We start from the raw sequence: 25,753 nt of genomic DNA on the forward strand, positions 1-25,753 counted from the left end.
ATGTGTTGAGGGTTTTTTTAATTTTCAAAACTTGCATTCAGCTGTGACACACACGCTTAGTTATATCTAAGGGGGGAGAAACAAAGTAGATTAATGTACAGTTGATAAGGACACAGAGAATTAATTGTGAGTTGGAGAACCTACTGTTTTTGCACCCTTTGTGTACCGCTGTGTGGGTCCCACCCCCCAAATACTAAGGAGCAACCAGTTTGTGCTGGGACGATGAGAATAAATACGAAAGTCTGGATACAGATGGGAAAACGTAAAGGGGAATTCTAATCTGTATAACAGGTTACAAGGACAAAGGGATACGGGTTGACTTTTGTTTCAAATTACAGAGTGAGATCTCACAAATGCCTCTCTGATCCCCAAATCACAGATGGCAAGCTGTGATCTCGCACAGGCTCCCCAGCCCCCAACCCTCTGAATTAATCACCATTCTGGAATAGCCATCACTCCCGAGTTCTGTACTTGCCGTTATTTATATGGCTCAGAATGTCTCTTCCACCCATAAACATGGGAGAGAAAGAGACTGAGACTTTTTTCTTTCTTTCTTTTTTTACTACTCTCTGGTCTCTCTGGGGTGGTTAAAAGGATTCCAGCGGTCACCAATCCCATTAAATGGTTACGTGTTTTGCAAGCGTAATTGCATAAGATCAGGCCCAGGGCCCATCTACTCCAGCAATCCTGCTCTCACAGTGGCCAAACCAGCAAACAGGGCCTGAGCAGAGCAGTCCTCTCCCCTCCTGTAAACATATATTAAAACATATAAGGTAAAGGGACCCCTGACCATTAGGTCCAGTCGTGGACGACTCTGGGGTTGTGGCACTCATCTCGCTTTACTGGCCGAGGGAGCCGGCGTACAGCTTCCAGGTCATGTGGCCATCAGGACTAAGCCGCTTCTGGCGAACCAGAGCAGCACACGGAATAGCCGTTTACCTTCCTGCCAGAGTGGTACCTATTTATCTACTTGCACTTCATGCTTTTGAACTGCTAGGTTTGCAGGAGCAGGGACTGAGCAATGGGAGCTCACCCCGTCGCGGGGATTTGAATTGCCGGCCTTCTGATCGGCAAGCCCTAGGCTCTGTGGTTTAACCCACAGCGCCACCCGCGTCCCCTCCTGTAATTTCTAGCAACTGGCATTCAGAAGCATCACTGTACATGACCATGGAGGCAGAGAAGAGCCATCACATCTAGTAGCCATGAACAGGCTTATCATCGAACAATTTGTCTAATCCTCTTTTAAAGCCATCCAAGCTTTAAGCCTCCTGCAGGAGGGAGTTCCACTGACCAAGTTCCCATGTCCAGTTCCTCCAGCATCTCCAGGTAGGGGTGGAAACTATGCCTGTCTGAAGCCCTGGAGCAGTGGCGTAGCGTGGGTTGTCAGCACCCGGGGCAAGGCAAGTAATCTGTGCCCCCTAACCCATGGATTTGCGCCCCTAACCCGTGGATTTGCGCCCCCTAACCCTAACCCACAGATGCTGCGCCCGGTGCGGCCGGGCCCCCCTGCACCCCCCTGCACCCCCATGCTACGCCACTGTCCCGGAGAGCCATTCCTGGGTGTAGACCAGCTGTGGTAGATGATGGGCCAATGATCTGATTTGGCATGGCTCCTGCTTCCCAGTCCCTGATCTGAAAGTGCAAAACACAGCTGAATGGCACTGGCAATCAGGGAGCAGAAGCTGATATGCGGGCTGCCTAGTGCTGGTGCCAGTCTATTTTGTGTGCCAGGCAAGGCTAACTACTAGGAATCATAGAATCGCAGAGTTCGAAGGGACCCTGGGGGTCATCTGGACCGACCCCCCTACAATGCAAGAATATGCACCTGCAACCTCGCATCGGCACCACGCTCTAACCGACTGGGCTATCCTCCCCGCAAAATTTCTAACTTCAGTTTTCTTGTAGGGAAATAAATTTGAAAAGCACAGAACTTTGAAACGGCTAGATTTGTTTTAAATTGCAAAGAATAAGTAATGCAGCCATCTTTGATTATTTTTCTCAAGCGCAAAAGAAAACACTTTAGCGCCAATCATTTGGAGTAATCTTGTGAATTGTGGTGTTAAAATTTAAGTCTCTTGAATGTTTCAATTTCAGGCACATCAACATATCACTTTGCATGCTTTTTCCTGTGCAAATTTTGTCACGGGTTCTTTCAGTGGCATCTGTCAAAACTTGTTGAAAACCCTCATCATACCTGCAGTTGGCTTGTAGCTGAATTTAAATCACTTTCCATATTTTGTAGTAGCTTGCTTGCAAAATGGACTAGCATGGAACAAGGGATGCCACAAACTTGAGTTTACAAATTGCATGTGCAAGGGCCTTGGTTTCAATATGGGAATTGTTTCCAGACAAACCTTTTTCGGCTTGTGTCATCAAAGACATATATTAAAGCATCACATATGCTACCAAGATGATATGCTGTATCTCAGTGGTTTCAAAGCATTGATCGAATTCTCCCATCTTGTTTCACTTCAATGGCTTAACAGTTATGGCTAAGTTTGATAAATGGCTAGTTAGAATTTGCCAATGCTGAGTCAATGCAGATAAATAATTTTAGATCCGTTGAACTAAACTGAACAAACTCATTGCTTCCAGACCCAAACACACCCATTACATAACCTCCAGCCCAACCTACATGTATGAATTACTTCAGAAACAATGACGTTCTTCAAAGTATAAGATACAAGCAAAATATTATCAGGAATTTATAAGATACAACAAAAACGAATCTGTGTAAAACTGTGTCTCTCAAAGGTCAGTGCTGTGCCCCTCTGAGGTGTGGACTCTAAACAGCTGCCCAGTTGGCCTAATGATAGCACCAAACACTCATTTTTAAAGAAAAAATAATAATATGTATTTATTGATACTTATTCAAAGTTATACGAAAATACATACCCATTACAAAGTTATTGTTTTATACAGTAATATACTGAGATAAAACATCTACTTAGTCTAAAAGAGAACAAAGTCCGGAGGAAGAAAAGACAAGAAAAGGAGAAAGCTAAAGAAAGAGAAAGTGAGAGAAAAGGAATAAAACCAAAAACTCCATGATCAAGGGACTGTCCCCTTTAAGACTGCCAGTCTCTCTCCAGGCAAAACAGCAGTTATGACCAATTACAATACATGGTGACCACAGATGGCACTTAGAAATAAGGTGGTGTTGGGCACACCCCAAATGCACCACAAATCACACACACACACTTACAGGAGAGTGTCCTCTGTGAGATGCTCTGGCTCAGGGGTAGGCAGCCTAAGGCCCGGGGGCTGGATGCGGCCCAATCGCCTTCTAAATCCGGCCTGTGGACGGTCTGGGAATCAGCATGTTTTTACACGAGTAGAATGTGTCCTTTTATTTAAAATGTATCTCTGGGTTATTTGTGGGGCCTGCCTGGTGTTTTTAACATGAGTAGAATGTGTGCTTTTATTTAAAATGCATCTCTGGGTTATTTGTGGGGCATAGGAATTCGTTCATTATTTTTTTCCAAAATATAGTCCGGCCCACCAAATGGTCTGAGGGATAGTGGACCGGCCCATGGCTGAAAAAGGTTGCTGACCCCAGCAGTCTGGCTGGTACAACTTCATTCTGGTCCAGGACTGCCAAGCACCCTCGGCCCACGCCAATCAATTCCTGATATATGTAGAGATTAATAAGGAGCTGGGATTGTTCACCCCAAATGATCAAGCCCAAATGATACACTGAAATAACCAGGAGATGGCTGCCTTTGAGATGTCCTAAACTAGCACCCTGCCCAATGCTTTGTTTGGGTGTAAGACGCTGTCAAGAGTACTGATGCTACTATAACTTTTTTTATATAAAACTCTGGATTCCTTAATCTGGAATAACTGTGATACCACCATCACAAACAAGAATGCTGCTTTTTAAGGTCAGGGACAATAGGGTTTTCCCCACACACTCCAGAGAATTCAATAAAGCACCCCAACTCACAGATATGAAAGAGGGGTCACAGCCCACTGTGCTAATATTTATCCCACTGCTGCCTCCAGTTAAATGGGTTGGGCAGGCTCAGGTATTGCCTTGAAACCTGCCAGACCCATTTCACCAGAGGAGAGGAGACAAAAGATGGACATTTGCACAGCAGGGAGGGAGCCATAGGCCAGGTGGCCACAGGTTCAGTTTCTGGCACCTCCAGTTAAAAGGGTGGGGGAGCAGGTGACGTGGGAGACCTCTGCTTAGATCAAAGAAGGCAATGCAGAGATAAGGGGGGGCGGCAATGGTCTGGTGTGGTACCCAGAGCCATGGGAAGCTGTGCCTCCCTGCCTCAATGCTCTTAAAAGTGATTACTGTATTTTCACTCTATAAGACGCACCAGACCACAAGACGCACCTAGTTTTTGGAGGAGGAAAACAAGAAAAAAAATATTCTGAATGTCTGAAGCCAGAACAGCAAGAGGGATCACTGCGCAGTGAAAGCAGCAATCCCTCTTGCTGTTCTGGCTTCTGGGATAGCTGCGCAGCCTGCATTCACTCCATAAGACGCACACACATTTCCCCTTACTTTTTAGGAGGGGAAAAGTGAGTCTTATAGAGGAAAAAATACGGTATCTGTCTCTGGTCTTTCCAAAGACACAGGTGTCAAAAGGAGGGTCAGAAGGCAGACAGAACCCAAGATTTATAATGAATTGGAAAAAAATGTTGAAATATACATTTATTAAGAAACCAGAAGCCTTTCTACTTGGAATAATAGGTTTGGAATTGCCCAAGAAAGATGTTTTTGTATGCCACAACTGCAGCTAGAATTTTGTTGGCCAAAAATTGGAAACTACAAGAAGTACCGACAGTGGAGGAATGGCAGATGAAGATGATGGATTTTGGGGAGCTAGCCGACCTAACCAGAAGAGTCTGTGGCCAGAGGGAGGAGGAGCACCAAGAGGATTGGAAGAAATTCAAAGATGATTTAGCTAAATATGTCAAGATAACATAAATAGAATTACTTGCGGGTACCAAATAGGTCTAGGATTTAAATATGTGATGTTGTAAAATACTATGTTAAAATTAAAATTAAAAGAAAGAAAGATGTAATTTGACCAAGTAAATAGTTTTGGAAAACTGCTACAATGAACTATATGGAAACTCAGCTAGGGGGATTCAAGGAAATCATTTAACAATGTTTTTTTAAAAAAGGAATTATTATAGTTAGGATAAATGTTTGTTTGTTTGGTTGGTTTTTGATGTTTTTTTGTTTGATATAAAATTGGAAAATCAATAAAAAAATTGGAAAAAAGAAAGAAGGCAGACAGAACCCCCTCTTTAACTGCTGCAGTCCAGTGAAGCTCGCCTGCATCAAATGGCCCCACACTTTGAGGTTGAAACGATGCCTTCAACTGGGGTTCCCCCAACTAATCCCATCGCTGTGTAGCCATCGACAGCTGAAGGTCATTTGCGCTATATCTGGTTTCCACGGCGACCATTGATTGGCAGGCAGATTTTCAGGGCATCCGGGGTTATTATATGCAGCAGACTGCGCCGGTGACAGATCAGGCTTTGGGGGAAATTTCGCTCAGTGGGCAGGTCACGGAAAGGGAAATGCCAGAATAGGCTGAGCATCAAGACAGACTCTTAGCTTCATTTTCTTTCTTTCTTTTTGTTTCCCCAGCCTGAGGACGCCTGGGCTTGTCTGTTTTTTGGAGCATGTGATGTGGGACGGAGAGGGGAGTGAATGGGAACATACGCAATTCCACCCGCCACCCCCGCCATCTCCCACCCCATTTTCTTCTGCCCTAGATAGAAGGGAGACTGGGGAGGAGGGAAGAGGGGGGAAGATCCCAGAGACTGGCTGCATCAGTAGCCTGAGGGTGTTAATTCATCTCTCCTAGCAACGGAGCATGGGGGGAGGGGAGGGAAGCCCCTCTTCCGGTAGGAGGGGAGGGGGAGGAGGGGGAGGAGCTGCGTGGGTGGAGAAGGGGACAGGTGGCTTGGGCATTTGGCTATTTCTGGAGGGAGACAGAGGCGCCATAGCAACAACACACACACACTCAAATTTAATGCACAAAATCCATACATGCAACCTCATATCCTCAGCTTTCTCATAGGACTTGGGTTATCACCCCCACCTCTTAGAATCATAGAGTTGGAAGGGGAACCCCAACGGTCATGTAGTCCAACCCCTTGCAATGTAGAAATCTCAACTAAAGCATCCATGACAGATGACCATCGAACCTCTGCTGGAAAACCCCCAAGGAAGGAGAACCACACACCTTCTGAGGGAGTCCTTGCCACTGACAAAACAGCTCAGAATTCTTGTACCTTGAAGCCATGGGTTCGGGTCCTACCGTCCAGAGCAGGAGAAAGCAAATTTGCTCCATCCTCCGTGTGGCAGGCCTTGAAACAGTTGATGATATCTTTTCTCAGTCTTCTCTTATCCAGGATTATTATTATTATTATTATTATTATTATTATTATTATTTTATACCCTGCCCTCCCCAGCCAAGACTGGGCTCAGGGCGGCTAACGCCAGGTATAAAAACAATTGATTAAAATACAACTTAAAAACAAGATTAAAATACAACATTAAAATACAGTCATTTCAGCAGAAACTCAAATCAAAAACTTTTTGGGGATGAAAACGTCCGATCTTCACCAAGGCCAACTATCCAGACTGGTCCTACGTGGGCCAGAAAAAAGCCAGGGAAGTCCCCAAATAGGAGTTCCATCACAGAAGGAGAAAGGAGAAAGGAGAAAGGAGAAAGGAAAGACCCACTTCCCTCGACTATTCCTCCCAAGGCTTTCATCATCTTGGTCTCCCTCCTCTGCACTTGTTCCAGCTTGTCAATACACTTCTTAAATTGTGATGCCCAGAAATGGACATGGTATTCCAGGTGTGGTCTGATCAAGGCGGAATAGAGTGGTACTTCCTTTGAAGTAGACTTCTTTTGCTGCAGCCTAGAATAGCATTCGCTTTTTTTGCTGCTGCGTCACACTGTGGACGCATGTCAAGCTTGTGGTCTACTAAGAGCCTTCTCACATGTACCTTGGACTCTTAAGTACATTTCTGCCCTTAATCCAAAGAGTTCCTGCAAACCCGATTCCACCACGACCCCCCCAATTGTGCTCACCTTCCTTCTACTAACCATTTCTTGCTGTGTTTTTTAAGTAAAGAGTGGATACTAATGCTTCTTGCTCCATAAAACAGTTAAGCAAAAATATTTGCCATATTGTGCATATGAGGAAGAAAATATGGACCCTGGGGTCTAAGATTGCAAACTGCTATTGGTTTATTGATATTCTAACATTAGGGACGCGGGTGGCGCTGTGGGTTAAAACCACAGAGCCTAGGGCTTGCTGATCTGAAGTTCGGCGGTTCAAATCCCTGCGATGGGGTGAGCTCCCATTGCTCGGTCCCTGCTCCTGCCAACCTAGTTCAAAAGAATGCCAAAAAGTGCAAGTAGATAAATAGGTACCACTCCAGTGGGAAGATAAATGGTGTTTCCGTGTGCTGCTTTGGTTCGCCAGAAGCGGCTTAGTGTATACATTTTATGAAATAAAATGAAATAAAAGTTGACCCAAAGAGGAAAAACCAGATATGCTCTTGTATCCTTGATGATATAGAAATCAGCTGGGGAAGCTCACCCCCACCCACCCCCAGCACAGGAGAGGTCAAGCATCTTCTGATGATATCGAACATGGGTAGGCAAACTAAGGCCCGCGGGCCGGATCTGGCCCAATCACCTTCTAAATCCGGCTTGCGAACAGTCCGGGAATCAGCGTGTTTTTACGTGAGTAGAATGTGTGCTTTTATTTAAAATGCATCTCTAGGTTATTTGTGGGGCGTAGGAATTTTCTCATTCCCCCCCAAAAAAATAGTCCAGCCCCCCACAAGATCTGAGTGACAGTGGACCGGCCCCCTGCTGAAAAACTTTTCTGACCCCTGATACAGACTCATAGAGGGGAAAGGGAACTCCCGAGCACAGCTGTCAACTTTTCCCTTTTCTTGCGAGGAATCCTATTCGGAATAAGGGAATCTCCCTTAAAAAATGGGAAACATTGACAGCTATGCTCCCGAGGGTCATCTAGTCCAACCCCCTGCGATGCTGGAATCTCAGCTAAAGCTTTCCTGACAGATGACTGTTGAAGGCACAGCTGCAGAGAGAGGCTGGCTGAAGGAGTTGCCAAACCCATCTAAGCGATGGGGAGACGATGCAAATGGAAGTCTAATTCTGAGTGCAAACTCTCCCTCCTCCTGTAAGGACACCATTAGATGGAGATATACCCCTTTCCCTTTCCAGCGAGGAAGCTCATAACTCCCGGGGCTCAACGTGCGGGAGGGGAGTGATTTCTAGTGGTTAGAGCACACAGAATATTTTTTCCCCTCTCTCTCTCTCGCGAAGGAGCCTGGGCTCTTAGACCGAGACGCCCTTTCACCTTCCTCCCCGCCGTCTTTTCTCTGTCCTTCCCTACGCCTCTCTCCCCCCCCTCCCGGACAGCTGTCTCATCCGTTCCCGCACGTGTCCCGTCTTGTCCAGAGAGGAGGCTCCGGTTACATAAGCCTCATATCGGACGCCTCGCTTTTTCCATCTCATGCCAAGACCTGGAAGGGGGGGGTTGGGGGCGGGGGGGGGAGGAAGACGCAGACAGACAGGCAGCTGGTATATGGGGAAGAGGCAGGGGGGGGCACACAGCTCCGACCTCCCGCCCGCCGCCCCCACCTCCTCCTGCTTCATTGTAAGATATACCATTACATCCTCTGCAATTTTAAACCATGTATTAATTGGCATGGGGAGGGGGCGGAGATCACGCGCTCGGGGTGTGGTTTGCCGGGGAGGGAGGGGGAACGCATTGTTCCCCCCCACCACCTCCAGCATCTCCACCACTTAACATCTGGGGCTTTTGGGTGGTGTGACTTGTGAATACTGTTAGAAATTTTTTTGGGGGGGATACCCCCTAAACCCTAGGAATTAATAAGGAATCCACCTGCAGCCTGGTGCACAAATATTACACGAGGGGGGAGGTTGCGGCTTTCCTTACCCCTCTGGGGACTTTATCCGGGTCTACAGCCCAAGTTTCTAGCCCCCTTTGTCCTTCCCTCTTCCCCTCCCGAGTCAGGAGCTCTGCATAGGGACGTTCAAATCCTGTGATTCAGCTAAAAGTAGCATAAATGCTGACTCCGACTGATAGATTAATAGATCAGCCCCTTCGCAGCAGCTCCCAAGCGATCTCGGCCCTGGACCACCCCCCCCCCCCAGGATCCACCAGCACGTCTGGCGCCCGCACCCATGATCTCCACGTGTCGGGGTGCTCAGCATCGCCCCCAAAACCAGAACACTCCGAATTAGGACCGTTGCTCCTCCGATACCGTTAGCACTCCCCCTTTCTCTCCCCCATCCTTCCGCAACTCCTCCCTTTGTGTGGGGCGAGGGAAGGCGATCCTGCTGCCTCGGTTCCCGCAGCAGAACTACTTTCCTTCTGCCCCGGTTGGTTGCATGAGATGGAAACCCCGCGATGGAAGCGCAGGAAAAAGAGGGCCCGCGCTTCGACTCGAGGTTGCCCCCGCGTGTTCGCCGCGAGGATTGCGTCAGCTCCTTCAAAGAGAGTTGCGGTTTCGTTATGGGGTCATCTCCACTCCCACGCCTCTAAGGGATTATTAAATGCAGTGTCCGGGGAAGCGCTTCTCCTTCTCCGCACTAGTGCCACAGGTGTGCCTAGGCTCCCTTGAACCTTTGGCAAGGAGCTGTATCGGCGCCCTCCCCCGCCCAATCCCTTGCACCCTTGCAGTGGCAAGGAGTTCCGTCGGCGCACCCAGAGGAAGATGCACGCCTCCGCCCAGCAGAGAAATGGCCCAGGAATGTGCGGAAGCGCAGACTGGGCTCGTAGCCATTCCGTGTCAGGGTGGAGAGATGTGATTTAGATCGGTTCTGGGAGAAAGGCGGGGCATTAATTAGTACTCATAATATTTTCCAGAGAGGGGTAGTTGTGTTCCTCTCTTGCAGCAAAAACAGCAAAGCACCCCCCCCACACACACACACATCATAGGAATGTCATTTAAAAGTGTCTGGACATCTGCAAATATCAAGGATTTACCCCAAAGTTAACATGACCAACGATTTCTAACCAGAAAGAAAGCACCACAGCACAAGCCCCGTCGTCCATGTCCCCTCAAAAGCCATAATCAGCATTACATCAACATTTTATGCCTTTTATAAGTCTCATTTGGATATCTATTTGGATCAGGGCCGGCCCAGCTACTAGACAAGGTAAGGTGGTCGCCTCAGGCAGCAGGATCCACAGGGGCAGCAGATCCCAACAGTGGCATAGCGTGAGTTGCCAGGGCCCGGGGCAAGACAACTATTGCACTCTCTAACCTGTCACGGTACCTGCATGGCAATCGCAGCCAGCCCACCTCCTTGATTGCCCCCCCCCATTTCCCCCTTTCCACCTTCAGTTCAATGCAGATGACAGCCACCGGCAGAATATAAAATAAAAACTAATGATATAAACAGCCCAACAAAATATGTGCCTTTCACCCAGTGGAATAAGTGAAGGCTTTGGGAGGAGAATGAGAGCATGGGAGCGCAATTGTGGGACCCGAGTGGGTGGGATTTGCCTCTTGAGAGAGGCCCTGACTGAGGAAGGGAGCGTGCTATTTATTTTCTTTAGAAATTTTGTGTCCCTAATAATTTTGTACTGCTCCTGTGCCCCCACCACATTTGCACCACTGGATCCCAATGCAAAATTTTATTCCCCACTTCCTCCTGATGAAGATTTCCCCTCACCTCTTCTTCCCTGGTGAGGGGGCGGGGGCAGTGATGCCATTTTTGCGGTTCACTGCAGGTGCCAAAATGTCTTGGGCTGGCCCTGATTTGAACAAATGAACTGCTTCTATTAATATATATAAGTCAGGACTGATGGATTTTAAAAATTGCTAATGTGAGCTGATGCTGTTCCTTTCTTTTGGTCGTATTTGCATTATGCAAATAGGACTGAAAAGAAAACGGCCTTTTGAGATCGATCCTGAAATTCCTATAGCCATCAGAACATTTGAATGACAAAGTCACAAGAGCGGGGGAAACCCATGGCCAATGTTTATCAGTAATAACAACAATCAGGGAACCAACCTCAGACTTTTCCTGGGGGATAAAAATAATAATGGGCATTGCCATTCAAATGGTCTGTGCGCACCGTGTCATGTGATTGACACAATATTTTATATTATATTTTATATCCCCCGCAATATTTTATTCAAGTTGGCATCCCTGTATGAAACTCAACCATGAATGGCCATGGCGCCCACCTGATGGGTACCAGAACAGAGTTCTGGAGAGTTCCAGCTGGGGGGGAAAGCCCTGGTTCAGCAGAAAGTGGAGACGATGGATGTCAGCATGTTTTAAATACTGTATTTTTCGCTCTATAAGACGCACCAGGCCACAAGACGCACCTAGTTTTTGGAGGAGGAAAACAAGAAAAAAAATATTCTGAATCTCAGAAGCCAGAACAGCAAGAGGGATCACTGCGCAGTGAAAGCAGCAATCCCTCTTGCTGTTCTGGCTTCTGGGATAGCTGCGCAGCCTGCATTCGCTCCATAAGCTGCACACACATTTCCCCTTTTTAGGAGGGAAAAAGTGAGTCTTATAGAGCAAAAAATATGGCAATCCTTTTTTTAATGTAACCGGCAGATGGGAAATTTATTTTCTTTTTGTATCTTTCTCTAATGTTTATTTTTCTTTTGTCTTTTTTATCTTTCTCTTTTCTCTGTTCTTATTGTCCCTTTCCTTCCACCCTCTTTCTATAGTGTCCTACATCCAGGGCCTTTCTTAAGGTCCAGAGATTATATACTTATGAAGGTGGTTGATGGGCGAGAGCCAGAGGAACATCTGTCTCACAGGGTGAGAGGCTGAGAAATGAATAGAAAGATCTCAGGTGAGAGCAGGGGAGAGCTGCTGTCCTCTGTGGATGCATTAAGGCAGGGGTCAGCAAACTTTTTCGGCAGGGGGCCGGTCCACTATCCCTCAGACCTTGTGGGGGGCCAGACTATATTTTGAAGGGGGGAAACGAACAAATTCCCAGAGATGCATTTTAAATCAAAGCACACATTCTACTCATGTAAAAACATGCTGATTCCTGGACCGTCTGTGAGCCGGATTTAGAAGGTGATTGGGCCGGATCCAGCCCCCGGGTCTTAGTTTGCCTACCCATGCGTTAAGGGCTAAGAATTACTTTTAAGAGAGGACTCCATATTCTACTAGTTTGATTTGTATTTTTCTGCAGCTGCTATTTTGCTGTATTATGGGGGGAATTGATAAAAATCTCATTTAAAAAGAAGAAGGTTTGAACAATGATGTTTGCCTTAGTCTGCACACATATTAACATGATGGAAAATGCATGCCAGGAAAGGCTGGCCATAGCATGAGGCAGAATGAGTCAGCACCCGCGGAGGAGGCACAGAGAGGACAAGGCCATGTTTGCCACCATGTGGTCTAGCCTACCAGCTCCTGGGTACAATTTTTCGCCAAAATTAAAATTCAGTTGACAATCTGGCACGATTTAGTACACAGACCAGGGTCAGGGAAAGGCAGCACCTATATAAGCACCATGCAGTGAAAGTGCATTTAAAAGCAGCACCGGCCCAGTCATTGGGCATGGTAAGGTCGCTGCCTCAGGTGGCAGAAGCCAACCGGCGACACTCTCACTGCCTGCCCCGTCACCTCCTCTGCTGGTGGAGAGGTGCCACCACCAGCAGCAGCGTCAATTTCAGGCAAAACCGCACGAGATCTTGCCGCGTAATCTCAGCCTGCCTGAAATGGGTGTCGCCCAGCGGCAGAGCATGGGGTGGCTGTGGTGGTATGAGCAGGAAAGTGGCGGCAGGTGCGGTGGCAGCAGCGGTAGTGGCAGAGCCACACGCAGCATTTCCCCTCAAGCAGATTGGGCGGCTCCCAATCAAGTGTTAAAAATAATAAAAACAATACAGCATTAAATATTAAAAACTTCCCTAAACAGGGCTGCCTTCAGATGTCTTTTAAAGATAAGAAAGCTGCTTATTTCCTTCACATCTGAAGGGAGGGCGTTCCACAGGGTGGGTGCCACCACTGAGAAGGCCCTCTGCCTGGTTCCCTGTAACCTCACTTCTCGCAATGAGGGAACCACCAGAAGGCCCTTGGCGCTGGATCTCAGTGTCCGGGCAGAAAAATGGGGGTGGAGATGCTCCTTCAGGTATACAGGACCGAGGCCCCATGTTTGAAGCACATTGTCGTCGCCTCCCCAAACTGTAAATTAGTCTCTCTAACACAGGGCAACCCTTTCCAGTATGCGCTCTCGGGATCAAAGTCATGTGCTCCAAGCAGAGGCATAGAAGGGGGTTGCAGGGGTGCAGTCCGCCACGGGTGTCATCCTTGAGGGGGGAGACAAAATGACACACCACGGGGGGCAGCGCTTACCGCAGGGCCTGGCCTGCAGCGTGCCCAAGCCACACGTCTCTCCTGGGAGTGACGCGGTGACTTGAGGCCCCACGCTGCCCGAAACGGCAGCGTGGGGCTTGCGTCCACCAGGCGGATTCCGTGGGCGGCTCACCCCAACCCTGCCGCCCTGGGTGCCAGAGCAGCTAGCTATATGCCTGGCTCCAAATCTGCTTTAAATGCACGGTGTGTGGACACAGCCACCATCATGCATCCCCTACAGGCAGCAAAGGTTGTGTGCAGAACATACATTTAAAGCACTCCCCACTCCACAGAATCCTGGGAATTGTAGCTCTGTGAACTACAATTCCCAGGATTTGCTGCAGGTGGAGATGTGCTTTAAACATGCGATGTGTACGCAGCCAAAATCTCTTGAGCCAGCCCTGATCACAAATAGCATGGCCATCTGGGAACCTATGAACCAGATCCTCTCTGCAAAAGCAATTTTACCTGAACTGCAGGCAATTATAAAACCACACAGGGCAATAGGTTTGCCCAGAGTTTCACCAATGTATTACATACACTGATGTTCCTTCTGTGTTTTGTATTTTGTATGCACAGAGCCAGCTTCTGGTGCAACTCCTGATCACTTGCTTTTCATACGGTTTACCTGTGAGACCACATCACCTCATACATATGTCCATGCAACTGCTCCAGTCTGCGGAATTGGTTAAAGGGGCTATAGATTCCTCAATTGCTTCTGGTGCAATGGGACATCATGACAAGTGCCAGAGCACATGGAAATGCTGTTTACCTTCCCGCTGCAGCGGTACCTATTTATCTACTTGCGCTGGTGTGATTTTGAACTGCTAGGTTGGCAGGAACTGGGAGAGAGCAGCAGGAGCTCACCCCGACGCTGGGATTTGAACTGCTGACCTTACGATCAGCAAGTTCAAGAGGCTCAGCGGTTAGACCATAGCATCAAGCCATAACTAGATTAAAGAAGGGGATGCCACCTGGTGTTTAAAAGTGGGCACTGCAAGGCATTCCTCTAATGAAGGGTAATTACATGTCTGCTTGAGAAATTCCAGTGTGCAAAACATTACAGAAATACAAGCAATGCTTTACCTTTTTTTTTTTTTACAGTTTTCCTTTTTCTCTCCCCCCTTCTTTCTCTTTGCTCCTGTTTCCTTTTAAGTTAGATTTTTTTTTAAAAAAAATCTTTTATTCTGGTGTATTAGAAAAAATACATGTATTGGGTATACATGTTTATATAGCTTTTGAGAAGTATTGATAAAAATTCAAAATGTTAAAATAAAAATGCATTTTCCTTAAAAATAAATAACAGTAAGCTGCTAATATACCACCACACTCAAGCATGCCTGAGAAGACAGAATGGATTATATGCAATTTGGAACAATCTAGATTTTTAAAAGCTGAGGTCAACCATATAGCAGGGATTAGTTTTAGACCCCAGCCCAATTGTTAGGTTCCAAATACCATAAGACCTAGAGAAAGAGGGACCTAGCTTTAAAATTATTATTAATAATAATTCCCCACCCAACAGCCCCAAAGCCCAGGAAGAGACCTTGGGCCAGCTGTTATTTCTCAGTATAGTCCAACTGATCTCACAGGGTTGTTGTGATGCTAAAAGCTCACAGACCAGATCCAGGTGCTCTTGGGGGAAATAGATTTTCTGGATCCATTTCCACTGGGGTTTCGGTGCGGTTTTGGCGAGAGGTGAGGAAATGTGCCCCTGTTAATTCTCCTCAACCTCTCAACAGCTTTTGATACCATCGACCATGGTACCCTTCTGGAGCGGCTGTCCAAGTTAGGGGTGTGTGTGGCACCACTTTGCGGTGGTTCCGGTCCCACCTGGGTGGACATTTCCAGAGGTTAATGCTGGGGGGGGGGCGCGTTGTTGGCCCTGTGGAGTCTTCAATGTGGGGTTCCTCAAAGTTCAATTTTATCCCCTATGCTGTGTAACATCTGCATGAAGCCGCTGAATGGGGTCATTTCTGAGTACGTTGTCATCAATATGCTGATGACACACAGCTCTACGTCTCCTTTACATCTGCAGCTGAGGCAGTGAATGCAGTGGATCATTGCCTTGCCTCGATAATGGACTGGATTACAGCCAATAAACTGAAGCTCAATCCAGATAAGACTCAGACACTGTTAGTGGGTGGTTCCCTAGACCTGATGGCTGGGAGGTTGCCTGCTCTTGATAGGGTTACACTTCCTCTGAAGGAGCAGGTTCATAGCTTGGGGTACCCTTGGATCCTTTGCTGCTGCTTGAGGCTCAGGTGGCCTCAGTGGCCCAGATCGCCTTCCATCAGCTTCAGCTGGTGGCCCAGCTACGCCCCTATCTGGACAGGGACAGCCTAACTACTGTTGTCTATGCTCTGGTAACCTCAAGGTTAGATCACTGCAATGCGTTATACGTAGGGCTGCCTCTGAAGTTGGTTCAGAAACGGCGGCAGGTGCAGAATTCAGCGTCCAGGTTGCTCACCGGGGCAAGACGGTTTGCGCATATGACACTGGCTCTGGAAACTAAGCCTCCTGGTATTGTCTGAGAGAAAATGATTTCCCTAAGCTTTGTTGAGATGAAACCAAGCTGAGATCTAAAGCCAGTCTCTGCCAGCGCCACAGCTCAAGCCTTTCATACTAGCCTATGTGAATCCACAAGCCACTTCATGTTTACCTTTAAAGTGTGAGTTAAACCCTACATTTTGTGTACAAGGGAAGAAAACGAAGACACCACCAAATATTGCATCCTGCATACGTTTCCTCATGGAAAGAAATCATATATTTATTTACGTTCTCTCCAATGTAAGACAGGAGGTTGTCTTGTGTAGAAGCCTTTTAAAACTGCAGAACAACATGGTTAATGGCTGTGCCAATCAATAATAAGTGTCAATCCATAAAAATGTCCCTCTTCGTTGTAAAGAGAAGAAAGAAATGGGAGCTGGCATGCTGACTAAAATCAATGGTTTGAAGTGGAGGCTTTCGTCTTGTTGATTAAAATTACCTCGGACAGGATGTTTTGTTCGAAAGCCCTCCGAAATGCGGAGGCTTCCCTGTAATCAGATTTTGGACATTCTCCCATGACACAATCCTAAGCCACACAGATCATTTCATGGCAGACTGCGTATGTGTTGCATTGAGCCCTGGCTAGCAGCGAGGTTTTAACAGGCCGCTTCTATATCGTCCTGGACTTGCAGCAGTGAAGTCTCCAGACACCGACTAACTGAGCCCAAGCGCTGGCACTGAATATCCACAAACACTCCAGCTGCTCAAAGAACAAAGCTCTAGGAATGTTTCCCGTTTCTGTGGGAGAAGGAAAAATATGTTTGGCAAGGTCCCTATTTCCTGAGGCTAGCCAAAGGCTAAGGAAAGAACCTTGGGAAGAGATTTGTGACAGAGTGGCCAGAGAAAAGATGCTGAGTAAGTCTGGAAACTAGGCTTTTGAGGGATGGATGCCTGGAGGAGGAAGAAGTGAATTGGAAGGAGGGGCAGGGAAGATAAGGAGCTGAGGCAAAGAGAAATAATGGGAGGGGAATCTGTAGAAATATTCCTATGCCAAAGGTCAGAGAGACATATCACAGGGTCAAGGGGAAACAGGAGTGTGAAGGAACTGGGCAAATGGGTTCAAGAACAAGGGCTGGTGAACAGAGTGCTGAAGAGAAGACTGTAACTCCCATCAGCACCAGCTGGTTTGGCCAATGGTCAGGGATGATGGGAGTTGAAGTCCAAAATGTCTGGGAGTCATTATGCAGGGAAATGCTGGTATGTTTTATGTTGGGCATATCGTCCGGCCGCCACACACAGAAGCTTTAAAACCACAACTACAGTGGTACCTTGGGTTAAGTACTTAATTCATTCCGGAGATCCATACTTAACCTGAAACTGTTCTTAACCTGAAGCACCACTTTAGCTAATGAGGCCTCCTGCTGCTGCCGCGCCGCCAAAGCACGATTGCTGTTCTCATCCTGAAGCAAAGTTCTTAACCTGAAGCACTATTTCTGGGTTAGTGGAGTCTGTAACCTGAAGCGTATGTAACCTAAAGCATATGTAACCCGAGGTACCACTGTATATTTGATTCTGTTTTGCCTTCACCAGAAAAACCAAAACATCAATTTATTTCAATACACCTTGTATGAGAACTTTCAATACACTTTGTATGAGAACTTCCTGCACAGGGATGTAATTAGTCTCTTTTTGATTAGCATTGCAACCCTGTATATGTCAATTGAAAAGTAATTCTCCACTGAGGATCAATCAGATAATCACCAGAAGTATTACTCAAAGCTCAACCTTCTAATTTCTAGAATCTAATGTACGAGTGGGGGTAAAAAAAATTCCCCAGGAATGCATTACAATTGAACATTTGCTGTCCTTTAGCGGTACCTTGAAATCAGCTGCCCGAGGTGGAATCCTTTTTCCGGCCTGCCTAAGAGCAGGGCCGGCTCTATCTGAAATGCCTGTAATGTGTTCGTACCAATTTCCTCTCCCTTTCTTCTTATTTTTAAACACATTTTGTTACAATTGTTCTATGGATCAGAGAAAAGGGGTACACTCTGCAGTTAATTTCTGTATGATGAAACGATTCGGATTTTCAATGATTGTGCATTATTTAATCTCCCCCTAGGAAGATGTTTGAAACGCGTTAAAAAAATCCGAAAGACCATTTTGTCAATAAAGTTTTGTGCATCCTTCGCCTTTGCTTTCTTGGCTTCATTTCACAAGCTGCTGTTTCAAGCAAGCAGGGCTTAAAGGTAACGGACCCCTGACAGTTAAGTCCAGTCGCAGACGACTCTGGGGTTGCGGCGCTCATCTCGCTTTACAGGTTGAGGGAGCCGGCGTTTGTCCGCAGACAGTTTTTCTGGGTCATGTGGCCAGCATGACTAAGCTGCTTCTGGCGGAATGAACACCAAAACCAGAGCAGCACACGGAAACGCCGTTTACCTTCCCGCCTATTTATCTATTTGCACTTTTTGGCGTGCTTTTGAACTGCTGGGTTGGCAGGAGCAGGGACCGAGCAACTGGAGCTCACTCCGTCGTGGGGATTCAAACCGCCGACCTTCTGATCGGCAAGCCCAAGAGAGTCAGTGGTTTACACCACAGCGCCACCTGCGTCCCAAGCAGGGAAGGAAATATGATGGATTATGTGTGCTGATGTTTGCAGGTGTCCACACATGGGGTTCCCCCACCCCACCACGGACGTGTACCAAGCTGCCCCCACCATTAGCACGAAGTAATAATTCTCTCCCATCACTCACATAAAAGAATCAAGTATTTTCACGTTTATTTGTCTTTTGGGGTTGCCACTAAAGTCTCCAGTTTTTGGCTTCTATAGAAATTTCTCCAAAAAGAAAAAGAAAAAACCTTTTCTGAAAGAATGAAACAAAAATTAAAAAAAGACAGACAAGACGTCATGGGGAGGGGCCCCCACAGACCAAATCCTCGCTCCCCACTCTCTTCTGCTTCCAGGGTCCTGTGCGGTTCACTTCCCCCCACCCCCACCCCAAAAGCTGGGTTGGTCCGTTACCTTCCCACTTGCCCCCTTTTTTTAGTTCTTGGTCCTGTATTACTTCAGGTTGGTTTGTTAAAAGCGTGGAACCCTACAGGCCCCACAACTCCTCAGAAGGCGGCTTAGTTGACCCTGAGTTCAGTCTCCATCGCCAGTGTACAGTTTGCTTGCACGCAACCCACCTCCTTGCCCGCCTTGCGGCAGGTTTAGGTTTCTATGCCGCTAACTGGACCTTCCGGCCAGGGGTCCCGGCCTTCCCCCCACCCCCACCCCCACCCCGGAAAAAGAAGGCGAACTGTCCCTTTGCCCCGCAAATAGCTGGAGGTATTCATTTCCCAGCAGGCACGTGGCGGGGGCAGTGTGGGATCCTTTTGGCAACTCTGCTTAAGCAAACTCCCTCCACGGGGCGAAGGAATGGGGGGGACAGCACAAAAAGGGGGGCTGTGGTTGCAGCTGCACTGTGGAAGGGATAGGAGGAGCTGGAGGGGGGCAAGGCCGACAGGGGTGGGGTGGGGTCTGTGTCTGCGGATATTGGTTTTCATATCCCTTTCCCTCATAGTAAGAGGCTCAGGAAACTGTCTTTCTGCAGCGTCAGAAACAAGCTGCCACAGATCTAATCACCACAACGGCGAGGTTCAACTGGGGCTGGGTGGGGGGCATGTATGTCTCTTTCCCACGAGAAGTGGGGATTAGAAAAGGACTCTCTCTCTCCGCCTTGGATTTCGAGAAGAGCTGTGGCCTTCTTTTTTGGCGGGGAGGCAGGAGGGCCGCAAAGATATCCACACACTACCCCTAGGGCAAGGGATTATGCGCCAGGGTGTGCGCGGGGAATTCCCCTCAGGCCTGGGTCCCCCAAATCAGGGCATACGCATAGCGTACATGTCTTAAGAGCAGGCGCCTCCGCACGAGAGCGAAGGCAGGGCCGAGGTGGGGCAGGGGGCCAATAAGCACGTGGGGCGGGCGTCACTCCTGCCCGCTGAGTTCGCGGGGGGCTCCCCGGCGCGGAGTGCCCTCCTCAGAAGGCGGGGGCCCCCGAGGCGGCGGGGGAGCACCCCGAAGAGTCTGGATGCGCCGGCACTCGTGGCAGATGCGGACGTGGGTGCAAGGCCGGGGGGTCTCCTCCAGGAGGCGCTGTGGCCCCGGCTCAGACACCAGAGTCCCCGAGTAGAGCTTGCCGTTGCTGAGGCGCATCTCTCGGACGGAGCGCAGCGACAGGGCGCCTCGGGTGGTGTAGTGGCGCCGGCGCCGGCGGGAGCGGGTCGGCTTGCGGCAAGAAACGGCGTGGCGCAGCTCTCGCAGCATCTCCTGGCACACCGAGATCTGTCACGAAGGAAGGAGCAAGCAGTGAGGAGGTGGGCGCCACCCTAAGCATACCTTCCAACATTCCTCGGGTGAAAATAAGGACCCCTCCCATTTTTCTGCATGCCCTTGTTTCCTCGGCTATATATACTTATGTGGTGGCAGTGGCCGAGACTGAGAAGCCATGTTAAACTTTGCACAATACCACAGAGAGCACCCAGTGTAATGTTGCTACATTAGGCGGCTTGGGGCATTGTGGGTAATTTAACACAGCGGGCAGCATTTCAGGACCAGCCCCTGCCCACTTGTGGGGCACCAATGGAGGAAGGCATGCGTCTTTGGCCCTTCTGGCGTCTCATTTCATGGCTTCACTGCCCCTCTACTTGCACCCTGACCAGGGCTTCCAAGCAGCAAGTATTTTACTGATCCATCCCATCAGTAAACGGAGCCTAAAAAGTTGATAAACTTTGTATTTTGCCCTAGGAGATTCTACCTCAACCCTATTCCTCAGTTTTCAGATGCTTGCAGGTTCCGCTGCGACTTGACCGTGCTACGCTTACCCAGAAAAAACAGTATTTTTTGAAATGAAAGTGTTGCTGTCAAACCCAGCCTCCAAATCATTAAGGCACAATCCTCTTGGATTCTCACGACACAAACAAGAATATGAGCACAGACTACCTTAAAATCACAAGAGGTTTTTTTAATTTAAAAAAGTCAATGCTCAAAGAGAGAAACAAGACCCACCTTTGCACTTAAAATGCCCCAGAGAAACTTACAGGGCATGGTATTGACCTCTGACCCCTGTGGGATTCCCCAGCATCTAGTAACCATAGATAGACTGCCTCTGAACACGGGGGTTTGTCTTTGAACTATGATGAATAGAAATGTGGGGAAATTTCAGCGGGAACAGAAATGGCCACAGTTCATTTACTTGTCTTGTGTTTAGAACGAAACTCAATCCATCAAATAGATCAGTATTCACTTGTTGCTGCTGCTGCTGCTTTCAGTCTGAAAATGATACCTAATTCATTGTCCACCGCCACTTCCTTTGCAGTGAAATGAATGGGATGGAAAAATGAAGCGACAACATAATTTACGTAATTAATTACCCAAGTTATGTAGTTCCATCACAGCAGACAGAGAGACAAATAACATAGTTTTCAAAGTGAACTGCAGCGGAATGGAAGCAGTGTTTATGCGAGGAACAGAGGGCAATACAGTGGTGCCCTGCAAGACGAATGCCTCGCAAGACGAAAAACCCGCTAGACGAAAGGGTTTTCCGTTTTTCGATGCGCTTCGCAAGACGAAGTTCCCTATGGGCTTGCTTCGCAAGATGAAAACGTCTTGCAAGTCTTGCGATTTTTTTCGCTTTCCCCCCCTTTTTCTAAGCCGCTAAGCCGCTAATAGCCTTTTAGCTGCTAAGCCGCTAAGCCTTTAATAGCCGCTAAACCGCTAATAGCGCTAATCCGCTAATAGGGTTGCTTCGCAAGACGAAAAAACCGCTAGACGAAGAGACTCGCGGAACGGATTATTTTCGTCTTGCGAGGCACCACTGTACAGAAAATTATGCCTTCTTATTAATAACATTTGATAGACCTAGTCTGGGTTCGTTTAATCACTTGAAAATATAATTTCTTCAGAAATTGGGTAGTGTTTTCCCTAAGTACTGCTGCTTGAATAAATCCAACCTGTCCTGATGGAATAAATTCTTCTGAGCCTACTGCCAGTTGGTTTCAATGAAACATAATCACTTAGTGCCATTCCAGACATAGCAGCCATCTTGTGATGTTACAACACGGCAGCCATTTTGGAGATGGTCCTTACTTGGGCAAAATGTGGGGGAAATTCTCAAAAGGCGGAGCAACAAATAAGTCTTTAAAACAAAACAGAAAAGGCCTTGGTAGCTGAGGTTGGGGGGAGTTGGGTTTGCTTAGCCATCTTCAAGTATCTGTCACACGGAAGATGGAGCAAGTGTTATGTAGTGTAGTTTCACCCTGGGCCAACAGGGAGATATTGTATATAGTTTTCACTCAGGTCTGTAGATAGTTTTCACTCAGGTCCGCGGCAGTTATTTTAGGCGGGAACTCTGGGCTGTTGTGGTTACAATGTTGACAGCCGGCTGCCTATAAATACAGGCCGGCTGAGCTGTTCGCAGTCAGTTCTGTTCCAGCTTACCTTAATAAAGAGCTACTTGAAGGAATTGCTGTGCCGGCTGCTATGTCAACCACAACTTAATACTGGCGACGAGGATGGGATAGATGGACATCAGAGCACAGCCAGATGCGGCCAGCCTCTGAACTGAGCTGAATCACAGAGCGAAATCACTGAGCGAAATCACTGAGCGAAATCACTGGGCAGAACCACTTCAGAGCTGACTGTTCTGGCTAGAGCACTGTGTTCCATCCATCGCCCTTCACGCCGGCATCGGAATCATGGCTTCACTTGTGCCTCTACCGCCGTTTGCGCCAACCTCTGAATCATGGGACTCCTACCTCGCTCGGTTCGACTGCTACCTCCAAGCCAACGAGCTGACAGCAGTATCAACGGATCGGAAGTGGGGCCTATTCCTCAGCCTCTGTGGGCCTGAGGTGTTTGAGACGGCCCGAGCATTGGTTGCGCCTGAAGCAGTCCAGGCAACACCATGGGACACGATCCAAGAGAAGCTCCGCAACCACTATGCACCGAAGCCGTCCAAGATTGCTGCCCGCCATGCGTTCTACCACCGGAACCAGGCAGAGGGGGAGTCAATCAACAACTACACCACCGCCCTGCGACAGGCTGCAATGCACTGTGAGTTCCGAGACTTAGACGATGCCCTGATGGATCGAATCGTCTGCGGGGTCCGGGACATCCATCTGCAACGGCGTCTCCTAGCCAAGCCAGACCTCACGCTACAGAAAGCCATTGAGGAGGCTGTGGCCTCAGAAGCTGCTGAACGCTCCACCCAGGAGATGCCGCTGCCCGTCTGGAACCACGATTGGCCAAACCAACTCGCCTACGCGACGCAAGCTGAATGTCACGGTGCTCATTGAAGGAGCTCCATGTGACATGGAGATCGACACCGGGTCTGCCCTGTCCATCGTGTCATGGAGCACCATCAAAAGACTGGTACCCAGAGTGTCCAAAAGGCAACTCGACTCTCACCGCGTACACCTGAGAGACTACCAGGGAAACAACGTTTCCGTGGTAGGCGTTGGCCGGTTCCGGATCGCCTTCAAGGATTTTTCGGGCCTGCTCCGGTTGGTGGTGGTCGAAGGTCAGCGGCCAAGCCTCCTAGGGCTAGACTGGTTTGATGCCCTCGGCCTGGAAGTCACCGGCATCAACTGCATCTCTAACGCAGAGACTGAGGGTCTGGTCAAAGACTTTGCCGAGGTTTTTGACGGCACCTTGGGACAATATACAGGTACGCCCATCTCCTTTAGCCTTGATCCACAAGTCGCCCCCATCAAGCTAAAGCCACGCCGGGTTCCCTTTGCGCTCAAGGCTAAGGTGGACGAACAACTGGACAAACTGATCGCCCAAGGAGTTTTGGAGCCGGTTGACCACGCAAAGTGGGAAACCCCCATCGTCACGCCTGTCAAGCCAGATGGGTCGGTGAGAATCTGCGCTGACTACAAGTGCACGATCAACAAGGCACTTCCGCAGCACGCTTATCCGGTTCCTGTTGTCCAACACCTGCTGCATTCCCTGGGTGAGGGTAAGGTCTTCGCTAAGCTGGACCTTGCCCAAGCCTATCAACAACTGCCAGTCGATGATGCCACTGCTGAAGCCCAGACGATCGTCACCCACCGGGGGGCATTCCGTTGCCGCCGGTTGCAGTTCGGGGTGAGTGTGGCTCCTGGCATCTTCCAAAGCCTTATGGAGCGTCTCCTGCAAGGGCTTCCTGGCGTGGTACCATATTTTGATGACGTCTTGGTGTCTGCAGACTCACACCAGCAGCTGTTCGAGCGCCTCCGTGCCGTGCTGACCAGGTTCCAGGAGGCTCAAGGTAAAGAGGGAGAAGTGCCAGATTGCCGTTCCACAGGTAGAGTTCCTGGGCTATCTTATCGATGCCTCCGGCCTTCATCCAACCACATCCAAGATCCGCGCTATCCAGCAGGCCCCCACCCCAAAGAACAAAACGGAGTTGCAGGCATTCCTGGGGCTGCTGAACTTTTATAACATGTTCCTGCCCCACAAAGCCACAGTGGCTGAGCCTCTTCACCGACTCCTTAGCACTAAGACACCTTGGGCCTGGGGTCATCGAGAGACGGCGGCCTTCAACGCGGTCAAGGCCCTCCTTTCTTCAGACAGTGTGCTGGTACAGTACAGTGAATCCAGGCCGCTGGTCCTTGCCTGCGACGCCTCACCTTTTGGCATCGGTGCTGTCCTTAGTCACCGTTTTCCAGATGGAAGAGAAGCACCGCTCGCCTACTTTTCCAGGACACTATCTCCGACGGAACGGAATTACAGCCAGCTCGACAAGGAGGCATTGGCACTTGTGGCTGGAGTGAAGAGGTTCCATGAATACCTCTATGGCAGGACCTTTGACCTCATCACTGACCACAAGCCACTCCTGGGCCTCCTCGCCGGTGATCGTCCAACTCCACCGGTCCTCTCACCACGTATGCTGCGATGGACTGTTTTCCTGGCTGCCTACCACTACCGGCTCATCCATCGCCCGGGGAAATCGATGGGCCATGCCGACGCCCTCAGCCGTTGCCCTCTTCCAGCATTTGTGGAAGACCCGGCTCCAGCTTCATCGCTCCTTCTGATTGAGGATCTTCCGGCAGCGCCTGTATCGGCTGCCACTGTGGCCTCCGCGTCTGCCCAGGATCGCACCATCAGCCGGGTGCTCAACTGGGTGTGGAGGGGGTGGCCACAAGGGCCTTTTGCATCGGAGTTCCAGCCCTTCGCAACCAGACAACATGAACTCTCAGCTCATCGCGGCTGTCTGCTGTGGGGAGACCGCATCGTGATTCCCCAGGGACTCCGTCAGCGCGTCCTGGAGGCTCTGCACGTTGGCCACCCGGGAATTGTCAAAATGAAGGCGTTGGCTCGGTGTTACATCTGGTGGCCTAATATGGACGATGCCATCACTGCCTGGGTGTCCGCCTGTCAAGCGTGCCAAGAGTCGAGGCCTGCACCACCGGCAGCTAAGGGACACACCTGGGAGACGCCAAAGACACCCTGGTCGAGGGTGCACATCGATCTGGCTGGCCCCTTTCACGGCCGGACCTTTATGGTAGTGGTGGACGCCTATTCCAAATGGCTGGAGGTTGCCCTGATGCCCTCCACCACTACCGAAGCTGTCATCCGGGTGCTGCGAGGCCTGTTTGCAACGCATGGGTGTCCTGATGTCCTTGTCTCTGACAACGGACCGCAGTTCACGTCAGGCACGTTTGAGCGGTATCTTTTGGGACTGGGCATCCGCCATGCCCTAACAGCACCTTTTCATCCATCCAGCAACGGGCAAGCGGAAAGAATGGTGCGCTCGACAAAAGAGGCACTGGCGCGCCTGGACCGGGGAGACTGGCATGAGCGGGTCGCCGAATACTTGTTCGTGCAACACATCACCCCTCATGCGGCCACAGGGAGG

At 49.1% G+C, this 25,753-nt stretch overlaps 1 protein-coding gene across 1 annotated transcript in view; it reads right to left on the bottom strand.

The window, feature by feature from the left end:
• Window positions 1-19,629: 19,629 nt before the first annotated feature.
• The window catches only part of GRIK5 (glutamate ionotropic receptor kainate type subunit 5), a 95,422-nt gene continuing 89,298 nt past the window's right edge, over window positions 19,630-25,753 (bottom strand). The window contains exon 20 of the mRNA XM_082232642.1: window positions 19,630-20,196. Within this exon, the coding sequence (XP_082088768.1) occupies window positions 19,840-20,196 (357 nt within the window). The 3' untranslated portion in view covers window positions 19,630-19,839. The remainder of the gene's footprint in view (window positions 20,197-25,753) is intronic.

The sequence above is a fragment of the Podarcis vaucheri genome (genome assembly GCF_965113315.1).
Source record: "Podarcis vaucheri genome assembly, chromosome: 7".
NCBI classification, from domain to species: Eukaryota; Metazoa; Chordata; class Lepidosauria; order Squamata; family Lacertidae; genus Podarcis; species Podarcis vaucheri.